Below are 19265 nucleotides of genomic sequence, written 5' to 3'. Positions count from 1 at the left end.
CCGATGGCGACAGGCGATGAGAAAAGTAAGCGCAAGGATGGAGACTTATCGTCAGAATGGAAGCGCTGAGACAGAATGGCTCCCACGCCACCTCTGAAGCGTCAACCTCGACAATGAATGTTTAGTGACGTCAGGAGTAACCAAGGATAGGGGCGGATGTAAAACGCTTCTTGAAGGAGATCAAAAGCTCCCTGGGCGGAACCGGACCACTTAAAGCAAGTCTTGACAAGAAGTCAGAGCTGTGAGAGGGGCAGCCATCTTGACCGAAATTACGAATGAAACGCCGATAGAAATTAGCGAAACCGAGAAGCGCTGCAACTCGACACGTGACTTAGGAACGGGCCAATCGCTGACAGCCTGGACCTTAGCGGGATCCATCTGAATGCTTCAGCGGAAATAAAGAACCGAGAAATGTGGACAGAGGAGACATGAAAGGCGCACTTCTCAGCTTCACGTAGAGACATTCTCTAAAAGGCGCTGGACGTACACGTCGAACGTGCTGAACATGAAATCTCGAGTGACGGTGAAAAAATCAGGATATCGTCAAGGTAAACGAAAACAAAAATGTTTCAGCATGTCTCTCAGTACATCATTAACTATCCTGAAAGACAGCTGGAGCATTAGCGAGACCGAACGGCAGAACCCGGTATTCAAATGCCCTAACGGAGTGTTAACGCCGTTTTCCACTCGTCCCCTCTCTGATGCGTACGAGATGGTAAGCGTTAACGAAGGTCCAACTTAGTAAGCACCTGGCTCCCTGCAGAATCTGGAAGGCTGACGACATAAGGGGAAGCGGATAACGATTCTTAACCGTTATGTCATTCAGCCCTCGATAATCCACGCAGGGGCGCAGAGTACCGTCCTTCTTCTAACAAAAGAAAAACCCCGCTCCGGCGGGAAGAGGAAGAAGGCACTACGGTACCGGCGTCGAGAGAAACAGACAGATAATCTCGAGAGCCTTACGCTGGAGCCGACAGAGAGTATAGTCTACCCGAGGGGGAGTGGTCCCGGAAGGAGATCAATACAACAATCATAGACCGGTGAGGAGGAAGAAGTTGGCTCTGGACCGACTGAAGACGCGTGCGTAGATCATGATATTCCTCCGGCACTCCTGTCAAATCACCAGGTTCCTCCTGAGTAGAGGGGACAGAAGAAACAGGAGGGATAGCAGACATTAAACACTTCACATGACAGAAACGTTCAGGATAGGATAGAATTAACTAGACCATTAATAGAAGGATTATGACATACTAGCCAGGGATGACCCAAAACAACAGGTGTAAAAGGTGAACGAAAAATCAAAAAGGAAATGGTCTCCTGTGGTTACCAGATACTGTGAGGGTTAAAGGTAGTGTCTTCACATCTGATACTGGGGAGAAGACTACCATCTAAGGCGAACATGGGCGTGGGCTTCCCTAACTGTCTGAGAGAATGTCATGTTTCCGAGCCCATGCTTCGTCCATAAACAACCCTCAGCCCCAGAGTCTATCAAAGCACTGCAGGAAGCAGCCGACCGGTCCAGCGTAGATGGACGCGACAAGGTAGTACAAGGATCTTGATGGAGAGACTTGAGTAGTAGCGCTCACCAAGTAGCCTCCGCTTAACTGATGAGCTCTGGCTTTTTACTGGACATGACATGAAAAATGTCCAGCAGAACGCAATAGAGGCAAAGGCGGTTGGTGATTCTCCGTTCCCTCTCCTTAGTCGAGATGCGATTACCTCCCAGCTGCATGGGCTCAGTCTCTTGAGCCGGTGGAGGAGATGGTTGAGATGCGGAGAGGGGAAAGCACCGTTAACGCGAGCTCTCTTCCACGAGCTCGGTGACGAGATCTATCCGTCGTTCTAATGCGGATGGCGAGTGCAATCAAAGAGTCCACGCTGGAAGGAACCCCGAGAGAGAATCTCATCCTTAAGCCTCAGCGTGAAGTCCCTCCAGAACAACGAGCGAGCAACGCCGGCTCGTTCCAGTCCACTGGAGGCAGCAAAGAAGTGGCGAAACTCTATAGACGTATCCGTTATGGATCGATCCCCTTGACATAGGGAAGCCAGAGCCCTGGAAGCTCCTTCCCAAAAACTGAACGATCAAAACCGTATCATCTCCTCTTTAAAAGTTCTGATAATCGTTAGAACACTCAGCCCTTGCCTCCCAGATAGCTTGTCCCCACTCCCGAGCCCGACCAGTAGGAGGATTGACGTAAGCGATCCGAGCTCTCTAACTAGAGTAGCGTGTTGGGCTGGAGAGAGAACACAATATCACACTGGGTGAGAAAAAGAGGCGACACTCAGTGGGCTGCCAGAGTAACATGGTGGGTTATTAACCTAAGGTTCGGAGACTCGGAAGACCAGGAAGTAGCTGGTGGCACGAGAACGAAGACCTCTGAAACTGTCAGAGAGATCGGAAGACCTGAGCGGACCAGGGTCTCAACGGCATGACGAGCAGCAAAACATTCCTGCTCGTGTCTGCCGAGCATTGCTCCTGGACTCGACGGCATGTTGAGAGAATCCATAGTCCGCTGGGTCCATCTTGGTCGGATTCTTCTGTTATGCTGGTGACATGAGGACCCAAAGCGACGTAATAGAAACAGAGTCTTTATTCCAGTATCAAACAAACAATGATTCTCCTGGATATTATCAAAGGAAAATCCAAAAGGAAACTGAAATCCTCTCGTCAGTAGAGAGGAACGACTGAGACGCGACCACAGACTGCAGGTCGCTTCAGGAAGGCACTGGCCGTAGCTGACATAGACACCTGCTCACACGCAGCATCTGAAGAAGGCAAAACACGACAGGGCGGAACAAGGACACAGGACAGCAAACATCAAACAAGAATCCGACAAGGACAGAAGCGGAAAACAGAGGGAGAAATAGGGACTCTAATCAGAGGGCAAAATAGGGACAGGTGTGAAAGAGTAAATGAGGTCGTTAGGAGAATGAGAAACAGCTGGGAGCAGGAACGGAACGATAGAGGAGAGAGCGAGAGAGGGAAAGAGGAAGGGGAGAGAGAGGGATAGAAAGAGGGAAGACACCTAATAAGACCAGCAGAGGGAAGCACAGGACAAGACATGATGATCAAAGACAAAACATGACATGTTGCTGCCACCATGGACTTTAAGCCAGGTTCAGGAATGTTGCGCCCACCATGGCTTTAAGCCAGGTTTAAGAACTGTTGCTGCCACCATGGACTTTAAGCAGGTTCAGGACTGTTGCTGCCACCATGGACTTTAAGCAGGTTCAGGAATGTTGCTGCCACCATGGCCTTTAAGCCAGGTTTAGGACTGTTGCTGCACCATGGACTTAAGCCAGGTTCAGGACTGTTACTGCCACCATGGACTTTAAACTAGGTCAGGACTGTTGCTGCCACCATGGATTGTAAGCTAGGTTCAGGACTGTTGCTGCCACCATGGATTGTAAGCCAGGTTCAGGACTGTTGCTCCACCATGGCCTTTAAGCCAGGTTCAGGACTGTTGCTGCCAACATGGATTGTAAACTAGGTTTAGGACTGTTGCTGCACCATGGATTGTAAGCTAGGTTCAGGACTGTTGCTGCCACCGTGGATTGTAAGCCAGGTTCAGGACTGTTGCTGCCACCATGGATTGTAAACTAGGTTCAGGACTGTTGATGCCACCATGGATTGTAAACTAGGTTCAGGACTGTTACTGCCACCATGGACTGTAAGCCAGGTTCAGCACTGTTGCTGCCACATGGATTTAAGCCAGGTTCAGACTGTTCACTGCCACCATGGACTGTAAGCTAGGTTCAGGACTGTTGCTGCCACCATGGATTGTAAACTAGGTTCAGGACTGTTTCTGCACCATGGATTGTAAGCTAGGTTCAGGACTGTTACTGCCACCATGGATTGTAAACTAGGTTTCAGGACTGTTGCTGCCACCATGGATTGTAAGCTAGGTTCAGGACTGTTACTGCCACCATGGCACATCGGATATAATGCAAATGAAGAGATGGAGCAGGAATAGGGGTATCTATTACACCCACTTGAACACAGGAATGAGCAGCACATGGGGGGAGGGTTTGGATGGAGTTTAGGAGTTGGGGCTTGTAGGTAGGTAAGATGTTTTAGGAGTTGTGGCATGTAAGGCCTTGAGATACGATGTGGATATCAAGGATGTGCTGGTCTGGAAGGGAGATACAAAAGGGAAACATTAGAAGCACATTGAAAAGGTGTAGACATGACAAAGTAGTGCCAGGTGACTATGTGGAAYAGGCTTAACATATAACTGAGGAGACTGCCAGGATAAACAAAGGAGCAATTAAAATTACCAAACTGAGGACATGAACATCAAAAAGATAACGTAGGGCAACGRAATATATATTAGTGATGTTACATTTGATACAGGAGCTSCGAGGCATGCTTCAAAATCGCTAAGCAGCTCAATTTGAACCTGTTTCACTTGATCAGAAGTATCAATGATCCAAAGCTTCGTTTGATTATGTGATTTTTTTCAAACCGTGTGTTGCAAAACACGAAGTGCTCTCTTCGATTCCAAGCTGCTTTCAAACACCGACCTCTACAGTAGTTACAAATATAGGTAGGATTTTGTACAAAAACGTTTACCTTACCGGTAAATTAGCGGGTAGGGTAGGGAACATTCAGGGATGTGAGGGTGTCGAATCCCATTGAAGGCACACTTTAAAAAACTATTTGAAACCACACTTTCTGCATTTGTTTTATTGAGTATAGTATATTCATCTGTCTTATGCCATAAATTCAGATTGAAAAATASTACTTTTGAAGGCAAAAAAAGGCAAGCATGATGTAAGATGGAAACTTGGCATTACAACTGATTGTAAGGCTAGTAAAGCCAACAACTTACCCCTGCGCCACAGAGTTAAAAACAGTGGAGAAAGAGAACATCTCTGATAATCAGTGCTATTTATTGTTGACCAACAGATGTCACTCATTTGCATTGTGAACAGATAATGAAGCTCTGAGCAAAGAACTGTTTTTTTGGCACAATATTGTGAAAGCGCTATCCCATCACTAATATATATATTATTTAGGACTTACATTTCTTCAAACAGTTTAACAACAAAGAACACTTAGTTAATCATATCACGTACAGCGGCAGGATCAGGCCACCATGGTGTCACCCAGCATGACCTGAACCGAACTGAAATGGTTGGTAGGAATGAACATGAAGCTTATATGGGGAAACAGAAGTGTGGAAAAAAGGTAGTGGACAGGAGATTAGGGAGTGGGAACAAAGTGTGGAGGGAAGGGGCGTGACCTGGGGTAAAAGGTAGAGGAGAGGTGATTAGGGAGTGGAGTGAAGGGGCGTGACCTGGGGTAAAAGGTAGAGGAGAGGTGATTAGGGAGTGGAGTGAAGGGGCGTGACCTGGGGTAAAAAGTAGAGGAGAGGTGATTAGAGGGAAGTGGCTTTTATTTAACCAGGTAAACTGACTAAGAACACAAATCTCATTTACAGCAACAACCTGGGGAATAGTTACAGGGGAGAGGAGGGGGATGAATGAACCAATTGTAAGCTAGGGATGATTAGGTGACCATGATGGTATGAAGGACAGATTGGGAATTTAGCCAGGACACCAGGGTTAACACCCCTACTCTTACAATAAGTGACTTGGGATCTTTAGTGACCACAGAGAGTCAGGACACCCATGTAACATCCCATCTGAAAGACAGCATCCCCAATCACTGCCCTGGGGCATTGRGATATTTTTTAGACCAATGGAAAGAGTGCCTCCTACTGGCCCTCCAATACCACTTCCAGCAGCATCTGGTCTCCCATCCAGGGACTGACCAGGACCAACYCTGTTTAGCTTCAGAAGCAAGCCAGCAGTGGGATGCAGGGTGGWATGCTGCTGGAAATCAAAAAGGTAGAGGAGAGGTGATTAGGGAGTGGGAATAGGTGTGGAGGGAAGGGGCGTGGCCTAGGGTAATTGGTGTCTTGTAGGGGTGCCATGACCCTTCAAAATAGAAGGGTTATAAGATATACAAGGATGTCCATCTGTCCTCAGAGGGAATGAAGTGAGTGCAATATGATTGCATTTATTCCTCAACATTCAGATTTTTTAGTGCTTGTACACCATTCAATGTCTTAAAAAGAAAAATGTATCAGTGAACATCTTCAGTATATGTCTAGTTGTCGAGCACCCCTCATATCCCTTTGTTTGCTAGAGCGTGAAAGCTTCCCTAAAGATGTATAGGATGTGTTGACACATTGGAATCCTACAGATTTAACTCCAGCAGATAAGACCCAGCAACCTTGTTATCCAAACTGCCAGTAAGGAACAGCACAATGGTAGCTGTGGTACCAGTCTTTGGGGAAGATTCACTTCTGAGGCAGATTGAGGATTACAGAATATACATCCCGTATATAACCATTCTCCACASCTCTAGGCCACTATCCCATATGGGTTTAAAAACATTAGAATGTTGTAAACCATTAAACGCAATGCAAAGACGCAACAGAAGCTTGGTCCCTTGCAGTACCACAGTGATGTCACACTTTGAAATGCAAATAGTAATGACATCACTGGTCCTCATTAGGGTGGATTTTCTGACAAGTACTCAGCAGGGTGTGAAATGTCAGGTGTGGTTAATATGATAACATCTTGATATTTCAAGTAATTTCTAAGATTGCAGAAGCACAAGAAACGTGTATCAGTTTGGATCATGTCCCTAGACCATTTGAGAAAGTGCTGTCCCTGTCAGGCACCTCCCAGACATGTTTCCCCATGATGTAGCAAAAACAAGTGTGTGTGTGTCTGTGCGTGTGTGTTTGTGAGGGGGTGGGAGAGAACACAGGTAGGCTAAGATAAATCACTGAGCATGTCTGTTGCTCATTGACAACCTGACACAATCGTGACCAAGAAGGGGAGCAGACACTCAACAGAATTTCATCCTGTGGAGCTATATGCTTATATTTTTTTTAAGCACAAATATCATAAACAAAAAGAAGGGAATCGAATAAAATCGAAGAGGATACAAGCTAACGATAGGATATCCTATTTTTTTCTCGCTTTTCTTTCTGTTTTTATTTACACCAATTACTTGAAAAATCTAAATGGATCCTATACTGGAGGTTGTTTGCTTGCTGCTTGGGTTCATTGGATGGGTGATGGTGGGGATAGCTATACCAAACCGTTACTGGAAGGTTTCAACGGATGACGGGAACGTCATCATTACCTCGAACATCTATGAGAACCTATGGATGTCCTGTGCCACGGACTCAACTGGTGTCCACAACTGCCGCGATTTCCCCTCTCTACTGGCCCTGAACGGCAAGTGCACCCAAGATAATAGGAATCTTTATCAATAAAAAAAAATTGAACAATTGCAATAGAGAAATTAAGCAATAATGTTTGAAGAGTAAATTGATTTATTGCCTGTGATGTTTGATATCGTTTTGTGTAGTTAAACGAATATGTAAAGGCCCATAGGCAATACCTTGACCTTTTTCATTTGTGGTTAAACAAATGATTATCCAAGAACAACATAAATAATCAATCAATTTAGGTTGAATCAAGATGTAATTGGTAAAGATAAAAATCTGCCAAATAATTGATTCTATACAACACAATTCTGGTATTTGATTGTGTCAATTTTCCTTCCCCACTCAGCAAAACAGAAGGCTGTTCCACTTCAATACATCATATCCTTAAATATTTATCATAATTATTAGTTTCAAGTGTGGCTATTAAAATGTGCATTACTCAATATGATTCTGTACAAATCACATGTGAAACCAATTTGATAATCATTGTATTTATTATTACAGTATATTAAAAAAACATGTAATAGCACTATTAATCTTGATTGTACAATTTGTCTTTATTTTTAAGCAGGATACATCCAGGCGTCTCGAGCATTGATGATTGCAGCGGTCATTTTTGGATCTATCGGGCTCGTCGCCACCCTGGTCGGGGTACAGTGTTCTAAAGCTGCCGGAGAGGACATGGTTCTAAAGGGTAGAATAGTTGCCGTTGGTGGTGTGCTTTTCTTTCTTCAAGGTAACTGGGCATGCTCAAGTTTACTATAATTAATTACCGCTTCCTATGTTTTATAACTGCCAAATCTCAATTTGTGCACAATTAACTTCTCTCTCTTTCTCGCTCTCTCTCAATTTCTCTCTCAGGCCTGTGCACAATGATCTCAGTGTCTTGGTATGCTTTCAACATCACCCAGGACTTTTTTAACCCATTATATCCCGGGATAAAGTAAGTGAGAGGAGACTGTTGGCCTATTCCAACTGCAGTAATGAGGCTAGTAGCACACTGCTGCCCTCTGCTGTATTTTAGACAGAAGAGCAGTCTCGCTTCCAAAGCCCGTTTATGAACTTGATTAACTGTAGGGCGTACTGTGTGTTGCAGGTATGAAATCGGAGAGGGCCTCTACATTGGCTGGTGCTCGGCTGTTCTTGCTCTCACTGGAGGGTCATGTTTGACATGTGCCTGCAAACTGGGCACGTCTGAGAAACAGTGAGTTCAGTGGATACTGTGTGTGTGTCTGTATCCTTCCTTATCCACAWCTATGTGTGTCCTCACCCATTCTTCCTCTCTTCTTTCCCTTCCTCAGACCTTACCCATACCAGCCCAGGGACAGAGTGTACTCTGGAGTTGCTCTATCACGGAGTCAGGCTGCCACYTCCTACGGCCAGGACGCCTATGTCTGAGAAAGAGAGGGCACACCACTGTGGATCACCTTCATTCACCATGTKTAAAACCTACCAGACACTGTTACACGCACAGCTACTGAGGAGGTGTAAGGGACTGTACGTTATTTATAATGAGGGATACATGGAGAAAAATCGGACTTCTCTTAAATGAAAATTAATGTCCCTCCCTTCAGTAAAATATATTACCCGACCCTCCCTGAACATAAAAAAAACAAGTGATCAACCCCTATACCCACAATAATAATTCAAACATAAAGTGGATAGCAGAGAACATACCTATMATTTACCCTCAATCCTAGGACAGACCAGAGCCTTAGATATGCCGTTTTAGAAACTGTTCTTCRTTTTATTACTATTACATGACAAACTAGCCAGAAGGTTGTGGATTTGCAGACCACCGCAGACAATGGTAGGGGTGAAAAKATATACATTATAATAAAAACACTGCATGAATCTCTTATTTTCAGGCTGAGAAAAACATGCCTTTTATAAATGCATTTCATGCAATTCTACATGACTGGTGACAAGCAGAATCTTTTTTAATGCCACAACAGAGCATGACACCGAATGAGCGCATGCTGCAGCACCGGAGACCTTTACATTTCTATTCAGGGTATTGTTAAAAAAGATGATAGGAACAGGGCTAAAGTTGGCTATCAATTGTAGAAATGTAGTGCAACAGAACCAGTTACAACTGAAGCAACTGATCATTAATGAATTCAAGAAAAAGCGATATGCACTTGTAACTTTTTTTCATTTGGGAAATCATTTTCTTATTCTATTTTATTCCATGCCATTGTTTTTACAAAACTGTTTTGTGTTGTCTGTGATTAGGGCATGGGAATACAAGAGCATCTGCTACAGTATTCTAAATTAACAAACTAGGCATGCATAGCTCACTGCATGATCCTCAAACCAAAGACTGGCCAAACTCATGTTTCTAAAAGTGAATTCAGAAGGTACTGTAAAATGACTGCACTGTAGAATAAAGGCATTTTGTTTTATTATTCAATAGTAAGGAATCATTTTTTGTATACAGCCTAAATGCAAAATGTATAGGCAGGCTATAGCCTTGAAATAATAATATAGCCTAAATAATAAATTGTTGTTCCTTCTTAGGCTACCTGGCTTGCTCCTGACTGATTTAGAATTAGTATGTTGTTTAATAGCCTGTTGAAATGTCGAACGTCAATTCATAATGACAGAATCACACATTCCTTCCCAAGCAAAGTCATTTTTTTTGCCTCCTCAGGTATAGAACGTTGCAGCGCAGCCTCAATGTCATAGAGACAAACCAAAGATATGCCATGTGCATCGGAGTCACGTCTTCCCCCTGCATCCTATGCTTTAGCCATTTTCTTTAACAAAAGCCACAATACCCTCACATACCCCCTCAATTCGAGCCCTGGTGTTAACACACGACTGAAGGAATTGGTTGACAAAATCTATGGACAGTAGACTATAATTTCGTCTGTCAAACAGGAAGGCMTACCTCTTTTTTCTTAAATAGGAAGAAATAGGMTCCAACACAAAGCCCTCTTGTTATTAGCCTAAAGTCAAATCAAAAACGGTTTAAATGMAYTAGGCCTTCTCGAATGAACCTACTCAACACCCATGTTCTGCTGCCGCTTCATAATAATGTAAGTTATGTAAATTACTCGAATATGGCTTATTGTCAAGGTCAGTAACTCTGACAAATAGTTTCATTAGGAAACAAAACAAATWGATTTTTATTCAAATCAATTATAGCAGTAGCAGGATTACCTCCAGTCCTGCTAATCTAAGTGCTCTACCTCTCAAACTGAACAGGACATCAGTCGGCCTAGTCGCTTGCACAGATATTGCCCCCTGAAKTGCCACCATACACACCACAGTCATTGGTTAGGCAGCACAACAGGGTTTACATCAGCAAGAGCAGGGCAAGCCGGGGCTCATAATACAGAATGCCTATCCATTGCAGTGTAGTTTAATATACACCATCCCAGCAGCACAAAAACTTGGGAAGGAAGTATATTGTCTTWGAAACATAACTTTGCCCTGTGCTTCTCCAAGTATGCTCTTCTTATAGCCTGTAGTATAGGCCAAGGGTAGTACTCAACCCTTACCCTACGAGATCCGGAGCCTGTTGGATTTCTGTTCGACCTGATTTGTTCTACCTGGTCTACCTGGTGTCCCAGGTCTAAATCAGTCCCTGTTTAGGAGGAGAACAATGCAGTGGAACTGGCTTCGAGGTCCAGACTTGAGTTTGAGGGGTATAGGCTATGGATCATTTTATTGAGACTACACTAGGAGTACTTGATAATTGCACACAGAGCAGAGAATCAGGGATGTGGGGCATAATCGGGCACACATCGAGATACTATATGAAGCAACTAATTCTCAAACACTGAGAAATATGACATTTCATCTACTACGCATTGCATGACCCTCCCCTGGACTAAATTAAAAAAAATACAAAAAACCCTCCTCCCCCTGACTGAAATTGAAAACGCATGACCCTCCCCCATTTTCCTCCTGGTAACAATTATGTACGTTTCGACCGCTCCCTAAACAATATCTATTGAGAGAGTTTTACACTGTACTGTATAAAGGTGTCAAACATACAGCCAATCCAGCCTGCTGGTGGTTTGAGTATTTTAGTCATACACAGTACCAGTCAAAAGTTTGGGCACAACCACTCATTCAAGGGTTTGTCTTTATTTGTACTATTTTCTACATTGTAGAATAATAGTGAAGACATCACAACTATGAAATAACACATATGGATTTATGTAGTAACAAAAAAACAAAAAAAGTGTTAAGCAAATTCTTCAAAGTAGCCACCCTTTGCCTTGATGACAGCTTTGCACACTCTTGGCACTCTCTCAACCAGCTTCACCTGGAATGCTTTTCCAACAGTCTTGAAGGAGTTCCCACATATGCGGAGCACTTCTTGGCCGCTATTGCTTATATATTTCTTTATTTTTTATAAAAACAATTAGGGGGGGTCGATTCAATATACTTTAAAATGACTAAATCCAAACTGTGTAGAAATTATAACACAGTTTATTGACTGTCCAGCTCACTAATAAGCATAGCTGCAGGAAGGGGTTTTGAGTTGGAAGTGCTGGATGGTACATTTACAAAAATTGTGATGTATTGCATGCATCTATAATCAAATTTGTATAGTTGAGCAGAAGCGTTTTTAAGATTTCCACATGCTGATTTTTTGGGGCTATTATATTTTGTTTTATCATTATTATTATTATTATTATTATTATTATTATATATCATTATTATTGTTGGCCTATTTATGAATCTAAACCAGTTCTTTAAATAGCATATGCAAAACCTGTTTTGTTTCATTCTGAATGAAACAATCCTGCTCGTATTTTCCCTATAAGCAATGGCTTGACTTACTTTTAATATTACCTTAACAAAGTTGATAAAGGGTTGTGAAGGTTTTGTGTGGTGGGGCTATTAAAGGCTCTGCATAGTCAATCCAACCTCTGAAGTGGCCTTACAGCATTTACTGCGATGTAGCCTTAGAAGTCAGGGCTTTCATACTTCTTGCGCTTAGCGGAGCAGCACTATTGTGAAGGAATTTGTCAAGGAAGTGAGTTAGTGTATATACAGGACCTCCCGCCCCCACCTACCATCAACCAATCAAGTCAATGCGGAGCTATACAGAGCCCTCCGCATTGTTAAACATTTTGAGAGGCGCATCGGTAAGGAGCTTGATTTGGCCTCTGCATGCCTAAGGGGGCTCCACAATTGCGTCACATGTGCCTCCGACCACATTTCCAGATCAAGCATAAATTGGATTTAATCCTAAAGGCCTATGCATGCCATGCCTTTATCCATTTAGTGCTCAAAGCTCAGATAGCTGAACTGTGAGATGGACATTTATTGAAGCGCACTTCCCATTTGCCATGCAAATGCATAGGCAACGGAAGGCACGCTTCATCAGCGCGTAACACCACTTGTGTGGAGCTGGAGGCAGTATGCATTTTTATTCACTGCTTTAGCACACTCTGCCAACCCGGATGTCCTAGCCGTGTCTGAATCCTGGCTTAGGAAGACCACCAAAAACCCTGAAATTCCCATCCCTAACTATAACATTTTCCGACAAGATAGAACTGCCAAAGGGGAAGGAGTTGCAATCTACTGCAGAGATAGCCTGCAGAGTTCTGTCTTACTATCCAGGTCTGTGCCCAAACAATTTGAGCTTCTACTTTTAAAAATCCACCTTTCCAGAAACAAGTCTCTCACCGTTGCCGCTTGCTATAGATCACCTTCTGCCCCCAGCTGTGCCCTGGACACCATATGTGAATTGATTGCCCCCCATCTATCTGCAGAACTCGTGCTGTTAGATGACCTAAACTGGGACATGCTTAACACGCCGGCCATTCTACAATCTAAGCTTGATGCCCTCAATCTCACACAAATTATCAATGAACCTACCAGGTACAACCCCAAATCCGTAAAAATGGGCACCCTCGTAGATATCATCCTAACCAACCTGCCCTCCAAATACACCTCTGCTGTCTTCAACCAGGATCTCAGCGATCACTGCCTCATTGCCTGCGTCCGTAATGGGTCTGCGGTCAAACGACCACCCCTCATCACTGTCAAACGCTCCCTAAAACACTTCAGCGAGCAGGCCTTTCTAATCAACCTGGCCCGGGTATCCTGGAAGAATATTGACCTCATAACGTCAGTAGAGGATGCCTAGTTATTCTTTAAAAGTGCTTTCCTCAACATCTTAAATAAGCATGCCCCACTCAAAAAAGTGTAGAACCAGGAACAGATATAGCTCTTGGTTCACTCCAAACCTGACTGCCCTTGACCAGCACAAAAACATAATATGGCATACTGCATTAGCATTGAATAGCCCCTGCGATATGCAACTTTTCAGGGAAGTCAGGAACCAATATGCACAGACAGTTAGGAAAGCAAAGGCTAGCTTTTTCAAACAGAAATTTGCATCCTGTAGCACAAACTCCAAAAAGTTCTGGGACACTGTAAAGTCCATGGAGAATAAGAGCACCTCCTCCCAGCTGCTCACTGCCCTGAGGACAGGAAACACTGTCACCACCAATAAATGCACGATAATTGAGCATTTCAATAAGCATTTTTCTACGGCTGTCCATGCTTCCCACCTGGCTACCTCTACCCTGGTCAACAGCCCTGCACCCCCCACAGCAACTTGCCCAAGACTCCCCCCATTTCTCCACCCAAATCCAGAAAGCCGATGTTCTGAAAGAGGTGCAAAATCTGGACCCATACAAATCAGCCGGGCAGAAATGCTGGACACCTTTTTCTCAAATTATCCGCCGCAATTTGTGCAACCCCTATTACTAGCCTGTTCAACCTCTCTTTCATATCGTCTGAGATCCACAAAGATTGGAAAGCTGCCGCGGTCATCACCCTCTTCAAAGGGGAGACACTCTAGACCCAAACTGTTACAGACCTATATCTATCCTTACCCTGCCTTTCTAAGGTCTTCGAAAGCCAAGTTAACAAACAGATCACCGACCATTTTGAATCCCACCGACCTTCACCGCTATGCAATCTGGTTTCCGAGCTGGCCATGGGTGCACCTCAGCCACGCTCAAGGTCCTAAACGATTTCATAACTAGAGGTCGACCGATTATGATTTTTCAACGCCGATACCGATTATTGGAGGCCCAAAAAAAGCCGATACCAGATAATCGTCCGATTTTTAAATGTATTTGTAATAATGTACAACAATACTAATGAACACTTATTTTAACTTAATATAATACATCAATAAAAATCATTTTAGCCTCAATAAATAATGAAACATGTTCAATTTGGTTTAAATAATGCAAAAACAAAGTGTTGAAGAAGAAAGTAAAAGGGCAATATGTGCCATTAAAAAAGCTAACGTTTAAGTTCCTTGCTCAGAACATGAGAACATATAAAGCTGGTGGTTCCTTTTAACATGAGACTTCAATATTCCAAGGTAAGAGGTTTTAGGTTGTAGTTAATATAGTATTTATAGGACTATCTTCTCTATACTATTTGTATTCCATATACCTTTGACTATTGGATGTTCTTATAGCACTTTAGTATTGCCAGTGTAACAGTATAGCTTCCGTCCCTCTCCTCGCTCCTACCTGGGCTTGAACGAGGAACACACGACAACAGCCACCCTCGAAGCAGCGTTACGCATGCAGAGCAAGGGGAACAACTACTCCAAGTCCAGAGCGAGTGACATTTGAAACGCATTAGCGCGCACCCCGCTAACTAGCTAGCCATTTCAGATCGGTTACACCAGCCTAATCCCGGGAGTTGATAGGCTTGAAGTCATAAACAGCGCAATGCTTGAAGCACAGTGAGAGCTGCTGGCAAAACCACGAAAGTGCTTTTGAATGAATGCTTACGAGCCTGCTGCTGCCTACCATCGCTCAGTCAGACTACTCTATCAAATCATAGACTTAATTATATCAACAATAACACACAGAAATACGAGCCTTTGGTCATTAATATGGTCGAATCCGGAAACTATCATTCGAAAACAAAATGTTATTATTATCGCATATACCCTGACTCTGCGTGCAATGAAGTAAGAGAAGTGACACATTTCACCTGGTTAATATTGCCTGCTAACCTGGATTTCTTTTAGCTAAATATGCAGGTTAAAAAATATATACTTCTGTTATCGATTTTAAGAAAGCATTGATGTTTATGGTTAGGTACACGTTGGAGCAACGACAGTATTTTTCGCCGAATCGCACCGCATCAATTATATCAACGCAGGACACGCTAGATAAACTAGTAATATCATCAACCATGTGTAGTTTAACTAGTGATTATGATTGAGTGATTGTTTTATAAGATAAGTTTAATGCTAGCTAGCAACTTACCTTGGCTTCTTACTGCATTCGCGTAACAGGCGGCTCCTCGTGGAGTGCAATGAGATGCAGGTGGTTAGAGCTTGGACTAGTTAATTGTAAGGTTGCAAGATTGAATCCCCGAGCTGACAAGGTACAAATCTGGCGTTCGTCCTGAACAAGGCAGTTAACCCACCGTTCCTAGGCCGTCATTGAAAATAGAACGTGTTCTTAACTGACTTGCCTAGTTAAATAAAGATGTAAAAAAAAATAAAAAAAAAATCGGCCAAATCGGTGTCCAAAAATACAGATTTCCGATTGTTATGAAAACTTGAAACTGGCCCTAAATAATCGGCCATTACGATTAATCGGTCGACCTCTAATCATAACCGCCATAAATAAGAGACAATACTGTGCAGCTATTCATCACCTGGCCAAGGCTTTCGACTCTGTCAATCATCACGTTCTTATCGGCAGACTCAACAGCCTTGGTTTCTCAAATGACTGCCTTGCCTGGTTCACCAACTACTTCTCAGACAGAGTTCAGTGTGTCAAATGCCTGTTGTCCAGACCTCTGGCAGTCTCTATGGGGGTGCCACAGGGTTAAATTCTCGGGCCGACTCTTTTCTCTGTATTCATCAATGATGTCGCTCTTGCTGCTGGTGATCTTCTGATCCACCTCTACGCAGACGACACCATTCTGTATACTTCTGGCCCTTCTTTGGACACTGGTTAACTCCTTCCGTGGCCTCCAACTGCTCTTAAATTAAAGTAAAACTAAATGCAGCTTTCAACCGATCGCTGCCCGCACCTGCCCGCCCGTCCAGCATCACTACTCTGGACGGTTCTGCTTAGAATATGTGGACAACTACAAATACTTAGGTGTCTGGTTAGATTGTAAACTCTCCTTCCAGACTCCCATTAAACATCTCCATCCAAAATTAAATCTAGAAATCGGCTTCCTATTTCGCAACAAAGCATCCTTCACTCATGCTGCCAAACATACCCTCGTAAAACTGACTATCCCATCAATCCTTGACACGGCGATGTCATTTACAAAATACCTCCAACACTCTACTAGCAAATTGGATGCAGTCTATCACAGTGCCATCCGTTTTGTCACAAAAGCCCCATATACTACCCACCACTGCGACCTGTTGCTCTCGTTAGCTGGCCCTCGCTTCATACTCGTCGCCAAACCCACTGGCTCCAGGTCATCCAGTCATCAAGTCTTTGCTAGGTAAAGCCCCACCTTATCTCAGCTCACTGGTCACCATAGCAGCACACCGTAGCACGTCTCCAGCAGGTATATTCTCTGGTCACCCCCAAAGCCAATTCCTCTTTTGGCCGCCTTTCCTTCCATTCTCTGCTCCAATGACTGGAAAGAATTGCAAAAATCAGTGAAACTGGAGACTCATATCTCCCTCTCTAACTTTAAGCAGCCCATCAACATCTCATCCCCATACTGTTATTTTTTATTTTTTGCTCCTTTGCACCCCAGATCTCTATTTGCACATTATCTTCTGCACACTATCACTCCAGTGTTTAATTGCAAAAAAAAAAAAATTGGTGTAGGCGTATGTCAATCTACTTACTATCCTAATGCACAGTATAATAGCCGTACCGTAAATGTGTTTTACAGCATGAATGCTGTAGATTGAAACCTCCTGTAACAATTACTCGAACATTCTGTATTTCTTTACAGTAGGCATAGATGAGAGATGACGCCAGAGTGGATGTCGGCTGTTTTATGGGCTCTTAACCCACCGTGCTATTTTGTTTCTTTTTTCACATTGTAACTTATTTTGTACATAATGTTGCTGCTACTGTCTCTTATGACCAAAAAGAGCTTCTGGACATCAGAATAGAGATTACTCACCTTGAACTGAACGAATCATTTTTCTTTAACGAGACGGACGAGAGGGATTTACTCCAGACACCCGAACAGGCTCTCATCCCAGTCAGTCGCAGGAGAAAGAGAATTTGCGGAAGGAGATCGGGGTGCCTTGTGAGGATCAGGCAACGAGTGGCTAATCTGCCTTTGCCATCGGTACTATTGGCCAACGTACAATCRCTCGTTAATAAAGTGGATGAATTACAAGCACGTATATTCTACCAACGGGACATTAAAAACTGTAATATCTTATGTTTCACCGAGTCGTGGCTGAAAGACAACATGAATAACATACAGCTGGTGGGTTATACGCTGTATCGGCAGGATAGAACAGCCTATGGTAAGACAAGGGGTGGCGGTCTATGTATTTTTGTAAACAACAGCCGGTGCACAATATTTAAGGAAGTCTTGAGGTTTTGCTCACCTGAGGTAGAGTATCTCATGATAGGGAAAATTGCAAACTACACAAGAAATAACTAATATTGTTAGCCATCTACAGTAGATGTCACTGTGTCTGCTGAAATACTTTTTGTACATATTTGTATGAATTGAGTGTGAGATTGTGTTGCACCATGATGGTAGATCTCCAGGAACAGGGTTGGACAGCCCTGGTCTAGTCAATGGGGAGAGCATGAATGGCAACACAGCTTAGCTGTCACAACCATGTGATTTGGTTCACACGGCTCTCAGTTGCGTGACATAAGTCATGGTTTTGCCGTCCTACTTCTCCGCGCTAACCATCTGTTTAATTTAAATATTCTTCCATAATGTTACAGTGTTAGCATAACCTGTTCAATTTACCAGTAGAATGCAAACATTTGGTGGCACAGAAAGAAAGGAAAATGTTGAGCATCTGGTAAAAAAATCTGTGGTWTTGTGTAGGCTACAGCAATGTTGCATCAGTTAGCTGGGGTTTGAGGTAGGTGTATTGAGCTGTCTTATTAGTATWTGTTCAATGCCTCAATTGATTTCATAAACTATATTGGATATATGCTGTAGGWTTGAAATCAACCCAAGATGATGGACCCTGAAGATGGGACAAAGAGCAAGACAAGGTGGCCCAGAGGAAGCCATGCTGTTTTCAACCYCTACATTTCCCCAGTCTCCCAAGAGCTCACGGAGTTTGAATCAAGACATCTAGTGAGGTACACATATAATCATTATTTCCTTTGTCACCTGTCATTTCACCCACAGAGTAATAGCCCTGGTGCGCTCTGTTTCTCATTATATTCTTTCCTTTTCTATTCTTGTCCTAGGGGTGAGAAGAGCTGACAAATCAGAACTAAGGAGGATTTCTATGGAGCACCATGAGGAACACCTGATGCTGTGCTGACTTCTCTCTCCTAGATGCTCATGCCCAAACTGTCCCATTGTGTTTCACTGCCTATGAACCTCCTTACCACGAATAAAGTTGCCCCTGGTCATAGATCTAGGATTGTAACCAATCCCAATTTTAAAATCTCTCGCTGTCTCGCTCTCCCCCACACAATATAAAATGGGGGATTTTGTAAATACGGGCATAAATGGTCTCTGAGTTAGATTAAGACCATGTTTATTTCGATGTTTTATTTCACATCCAATAAGTAGAGACTAAAATAACCTTAAACCTTTTTTTTCAGCTTTCAATATGTTTTTTTTTCTTTTTTCTAAAGCATTTAAGTGTCTGGATTTCACTGTTTTTGTCACACCCTGATCCRTTTCACCTGTCTTGTGCTTGTCTCCACCCCCCTGCAGGTGTCATCCATTTCCACCTGTGCTTTTATACCTGTGTTTTCTGTTGCCAGTTCGTCTCGTCAAGCCTACCAGCTTGTTTTTCCTGTACTCTTGTTTCTCTCTTGCCCGTTTTTTCGTTTTTGACCACTGTCTGCCCTGACCCTG

At 43.4% G+C, this 19265-nt stretch overlaps 1 protein-coding gene across 1 annotated transcript; it reads left to right on the top strand.

Moving 5' to 3' along the window:
• The first annotated feature begins 6779 nt into the window (after positions 1-6779).
• Positions 6780-9661, top strand: LOC111960207 (claudin-15-like). Its single transcript, XM_023982097.2, has 5 exons — positions 6780-7260; positions 7825-7989; positions 8115-8196; positions 8350-8457; positions 8555-9661. Exons 1-5 carry the CDS (start codon positions 7044-7046, stop codon positions 8649-8651), a joined length of 669 nt encoding a protein of 222 aa, XP_023837865.1. The 5' UTR covers positions 6780-7043; the 3' UTR covers positions 8652-9661.
• The last annotated feature ends 9604 nt before the right edge of the window (positions 9662-19265 follow it).

The sequence above is a fragment of the Salvelinus sp. IW2-2015 genome, linkage group LG37 (genome assembly GCF_002910315.2).
Source record: "Salvelinus sp. IW2-2015 linkage group LG37, ASM291031v2, whole genome shotgun sequence".
In the NCBI taxonomy this organism is placed as follows: Eukaryota; Metazoa; Chordata; class Actinopteri; order Salmoniformes; family Salmonidae; genus Salvelinus; species Salvelinus sp. IW2-2015.
This window is presented reverse-complemented; position numbering and strand designations above follow the sequence as displayed.